General features: G+C 35.0%; 1 protein-coding gene across 1 annotated transcript; it reads left to right on the forward strand.

Moving 5' to 3' along the window:
* The first annotated feature begins 3,079 nt into the window (after positions 1 to 3,079).
* On the forward strand, positions 3,080 to 4,834 carry LOC125208517 (natterin-4-like). Its single transcript, XM_048108150.1, has 2 exons — positions 3,080 to 3,121; positions 3,291 to 4,834. Exon 2 carries the CDS (start codon positions 3,750 to 3,752, stop codon positions 4,668 to 4,670), a length of 921 nt encoding a protein of 306 aa, XP_047964107.1. The 5' UTR covers positions 3,080 to 3,121; positions 3,291 to 3,749; the 3' UTR covers positions 4,671 to 4,834.
* Positions 4,835 to 5,769: the final 935 nt, after the last annotated feature.

Consider the following 5,769-nt stretch of genomic DNA (forward strand, 5'->3'; position numbering starts at 1 on the left):
TATGTATCAATTGTTACAGTAGTTTGGAACCCCCAGTATAAAAATCGTGCGTCCGCCACTGGGATCTACTAATGCCAAACAAAGGAAGTAATAGTAAACGAAGAAAGTACTTAATAAAAGTGAATAGGGACTCCTACTTTTTTAAAATGGTTTGAATTCGACAATTAATTGTGTCATCAATATCGTACAATCTGCCCTCTCTCCACGAGAAAAAGTTCATTTATTTTGGATAGTTCATGTTCATATGCGCCAGTGGTATTTACGTTCAACCCCATATTAAATAATAAATTAAATGGATTCGCATTTGATCTCTCAATAATTATATTAATGATTATGGGGACATGCTTGTCTGTCTTTTTAATAAATCAATTGAATTCGCATTTGATATCTCAATTATAACAGTACTATATCTTATTGTTTGTTTTGAATCAATAAGTGAAAAAAAAGTAAAGTAAAAAAAAAAAATTTAAGTATGAATTGTTAATGTTCATATTATTGCCATAAAGGCAAATGACTATACAATTATGTGTTTTAATTAGGTATTAAAATTATTAATGTACATAAATCTTGTGAATTTAGACCAAATTTAAGATCTTGTGAATTTAGACTAAATTAGGGTTAAATCAGGTTAGTCTCAATGAATCGATTTCAATCCAACACCCAGTTAAAAAATAAATCAATGATTGTAAGATAAAAACCAAAATTCAAATATTACAGTATTGAAACTAATTAGTCGAGACACAATCTTGAAATATCTGACTTCTTATATAGAATTAATTGAGATAATAATATTTCTAAATAATCATAGCTATATATTTTAATGTTGGTTGGCCACGATTCACGAGACATAACATGCATAGGCGGATACACGTAGGATGAATAAGGTCAGTTGGATATCAACGATTCTTGAGAAATTAAATTATTGTGGGTTTATTCCCAAAATATTATAATTGCATAAATAGCTGGCAAAAATATAGATAATCTGAACTAATCCTGAATCCTGATACGGTTTTGCGTGTCCATTGATGATTAACAAGAAATATACTAAACAATTCTTCTGAACAAGAAAATATATAATTCTGGAGTTTCACATGTGCCATATAAGCTGAGGGAATCTTATTTTTCTGTTTATTGTTCTTAATTGGTGGGTCTCATAAATTTATACTATGAGAGTTTTATAGGATGTGATTCATGAGTACAAATTAAATGTCTTTTATTTGAGACAAAAGATCATGTGTACAGAAGGAGATCATGCATACTACGTAATATACTAGTTTGGTTATTCACGAGATAGAGTTAGTGAAAGAAAATTATTCAAGAGGGAGTTATGATAAAGAAAATAAAATATATTATAAAAAATATCATTACTCATTAAATATATATATAAATTATTTAATTATTTCATATTCATTTCGAATGCATTATATACCAAATTAAAGAACTTCATGGTCTTTATTTGGCAACCATCTCTAAATTACCAAAAACGACATTCGTTGCAAGTAGTTATTTTTAGTACTTACTCCCTCCGTCCCTTATAACTTTACCCACTTTGACCCGGCACGGGTTTTAAGAAATTTAATGGAAAGTGAGTTGAAAAAGTTGGTGAGATGTGGGTCCTACTTTAAAAGTATTAGTTTTATAATAAAATGTGAGTAGGAATGAGTTAGTGGAATATGGGGCCCACTACCAAAAATGGTAAAAGTGAAGTGAGTAAAATTATGTGGGACGGCCCAAAATGGAATACTGGGTAAAATTATGGGGGACGGAGGGAGTATTAAGGGTATCCACCGGCGGATACAGTGGTATTTTAGTCTGAAAAACCTCATTCATAATTACTCCCTCCATTCCCGATTAAGAGTCACACTTTTCCATTTCGGTCCGTCCCCAATTAAGAGTCACACTTCATATTTACCATAAATAGTAAGTAGGTCCCACATTCCACTAACTCAATTTACTCACATTTTATTATAAAACCAATATAAAAAAGTGAGTCTCACATTCTACTAACTTTTTCAACCATTTTTTTTTACATTTCTTAAAACTCGTGCCCGGTCAAATTATTCATATTTATTCCACCATCCAAATCAAGATGATAAAATAAAAATATTTTTTCATCTCATCATATGTTTATGTTATAAAAAATAAATATAGCGCATTGTTTTGATATAAAAAATCTCATATAGTAGTATGAAAAATATCATCACATTAAATATTGATTATAATTAGGAGTATATTTTAAATTAATATTCATATGAAGACATACCCATATTTATTCACGTGAAGTCAGTTTCTGAATATCTGATTTTGTAAAAGTCATTTAATAATAAAGATTTTAAATAATCAGATATAGTCCAATAAGGCTGGCTGTAATATTTTGATATGAAATAGTACTATACTGTATATAGTACAATAAGAAAAAAATTAAATTGATTTATTTGGAGCCTAGTAAAACTATATACAAAGGGAAATCTCTTTTACTATTTCTTCCGTCCCATAATAAGAGTCACATTTTGTCATTTTAGTATGTCCTACAATAAGAGTCACATTTCATTTTTATCTAAGTGGTAATAGATCTCACGTTCTATTAACTCACTTCACTCATATTCTATTATAAAATCAATATAAAAAAATGGACTCATTATTCCACTAATTTTTCCAACCCATTATTCTTTGTATAACTTAAAACTCGTGCGTGCATACACCGAATGTGACTCCCATTATAGTCGTAGCGGTATGAGAGTATCATTTTTGAAATCGTAGTGGACGGAGGGAGTAACTTTTTTTTTTGGAGCTCTCAATGCGAGAGTTTGGTTATTTTACAAGTTTTTGTTTTGTAGTGTATGAGAAAGGGAAATTTCTTTTATCAGTTTTTTTAATGAAGACAGATGTTATCGAGAGATCAAATGCAGATATGCTTTGATATGCTACTAATAATTAATTAAAAACACAATGTGCCCAAATTAATTAATTATTCGGTTGAACAGCTATCCCAATAATTAATGGAGCCTAGACGAAGTGCGTAGGCATCTATAAATAGAGTGGATTGATTTCTACAAAGACACACACAAACACAAACAAACTCGAGCTTACTACTTTTGAATCTTGTCAGCCTCTATTATTGGTAAGTCTTGAATGTAGTTGACATTTCCGCCTACTTTTCAATTTCTGTGAATATTTCCAATAGTGCATGGTAGCAATAGTAGTAGCTAGTATGATGTTTGTATTTTACTACTCCATTATTGCTTATATCTTGCACATTTATTAACAAATTATTGTTAATTTTGGTGAAGTTGGAGAAACATGACTACTACTTTGCTTCCAAACGCTATCGTGCTCAACGTCCGAACTGCAGCAACAAACCCTTATGTGTACTGCAAGGATGACAGCTCGGTGGGTAGCGGAAGCGACAGCGTGTTCAACACGGGCGTGAAGATCACAGTTGAGCAAGCAACGGTGAACAGCAAATACGTCCACCTCCGATTCACTTACAACAACAAATATTGGCAAAAGAGCACAGACGACAACCACATCGGGATCCGTCGTGCACGCTCTTCGAGCCGAACCTGCTATCAAACGCGGTGGTGTCTTTCACTCACGTCCAGACGGGGTGGCCCGTGGTGATCAACAACTCCACCAGCAGTTTGTACGTGGACGAAAGCGGCAGCGGCAGCGCCACGGCTCTAGGGTTTGTGGATGGGAACACAATAGTCCAGTTGCCCACTCACATAGCCCTGCAAGGAGACAACGCGATGTATCTGAAAGCCTACGACTCACCAGGTGGCAGCTGGTACCTGCAGTTCCAAGAGAGTGATGCTAACAATGAATTATCGGCGCAAACGGTGACCCTAATGCCCAACGGATACGTCCGGATACTCTCCAATCATTTTGGAAAGTTCTGGTGGACGGACACCTCTGACTCTGATCAATGGGTACACGCTGACTGGGATGACAGCAAGGGAAGTGAAACCACCAGCTACTTCTGGCCTGTCAAAATCGACAATACCACCATAGCGCTTCGAAGCCTAGCCAACGGAAACTTCTGCAAACGTCTGACCGTGGACAGCAACTTGTCCGACCGTCTATCTGCCTCGGTCAGCACCATCACAACTGAAGCGAGAATGCAGGTGCAAGAACTGGTGTCCCAAAGAAAGGTCTACAACGTGACGTATCACATGCAGGATGCTATGATCTATAACGAGGCGCCTTATGTGGGGGGCTCATCCACCGTCACCAACTACAATGATGAGGAAGCCTCCATGGAAGTGTCCATCCAGTATCAAAACGTGATCTCTTATACTTTCAGCCGCGGGACTTCGGTCACAGCTGGGGTGAGTATCAGCATAGAAGCAGAGATACCCTTAATTGAGGATACAACGATTGAAACTTCTTTTAGCATAGACTCTACACTTCAATGGGACACCACCACAACTACTACCACTTCAGTTACGGCTACAGGCACCGTTCCTGTGCCCGCTAATTCAACGGTGATAGTTAGTTATGTTGGGACAATGGGCACCTGCAACATCCCTTATACTTACACTCAGGAAGACGTGAGCTCCACCACCGGCGAAATTACCTACTACAGTCAGACTGATGGTATCTACAACGGAGTCAGTTGCTACAACTTCGTCTTTCAAGTCGAACCAGTCCAACCGCTTCAGTCTGCCTGAACATTCAAGTGCCTTGCACATCGATCACCTTTGCCTTTCATCTGTCTCTTGATTGGTGCTTTATGTTTTCCCGATTTCCATTTTCCAGTACTGTCATTTGATGTTATTTCTGTTGTACCCACCTACTTTCCTTTTGCTTCATTTCAATAAAGATCGATGTCTTCCTATTACCTGTTTGTAGAAATACTTTAGCCAAGTACATTTCAATTTTGGTGTTAGCTTTTTCAATCATCGCAATCACTCACCAATTTTTCTATCATTGATAAGGTTTAAGAGAAGTGCAATAGATACAAATCGTATAAGACATGGATCTTTATTGGAAATTATGGTTCGAAAGTTAGGGTTCAAAAAGTGGAGCGTTATATATTTATTCCACCACGGAATATGACAAACTTTTTCATCGCATCGCACCATTTATCATGAAAATAACAGTAGCTCACTGTATATAGATAGAGAGAGTGTGTGTCTTGATATAAAAAAATTGGCTACATGTATTATGAAGAATATCATCACATTAGACATTAATTATAATTTATTTAATCAAATATATTTTGACATAGAGTAACAGTGATAGTACTTTTTCACGGGTGTATACAATTTCAAAAAAGTGTAATTTAGTAATAAAAATTTTAAATAACTGCAGTCTGTATATCTTTAGAAACCAGCATCAATCAAATAAGATAATGGTAAAATATGGTAAAATTTTAAAAAGAGACTTGGCTCTCTGCCCAAAATAATTTATTTGGGCGAACTATAAATAATGTCAAGATAATTTATTAAAATAGAGAGCCCATGTGCCCAAAATAAAAAATATAAATGATTCGGGTGATTTATTAAACAATATTGCACAAATAAAAAAATAAATAATATTCATATGATGGGCTGATGACCTTTCAGATACTAATACCTCTCTATTCGTCCCTTTATAGTCTAAGACATTTATTTGGATATGAAATTTAAGAAGTTGTGTTAAGTGAATTAAGTGGAAAGAAAATAAAGTTAAAACATTGGACATGCATTGCCGGCATCGATTACCTTTTCCTTTCATCTCTGTCTCTGCTTTATGTTTTCCGATTTCCGTATTAGTACTGTCGTTTGA

This window comes from Salvia hispanica, chromosome 2, assembly GCF_023119035.1.
Source record: "Salvia hispanica cultivar TCC Black 2014 chromosome 2, UniMelb_Shisp_WGS_1.0, whole genome shotgun sequence".
In the NCBI taxonomy this organism is placed as follows: Eukaryota; Viridiplantae; Streptophyta; class Magnoliopsida; order Lamiales; family Lamiaceae; genus Salvia; species Salvia hispanica.

Bases quoted from the DNA above. Each gene is read 5' to 3' on its own strand.
- LOC125208517 (XM_048108150.1), top strand. From the start codon at position 3,750: ATGTATCTGAAAGCCTACGACTCACCAGGTGGCAGCTGGTACCTGCAG.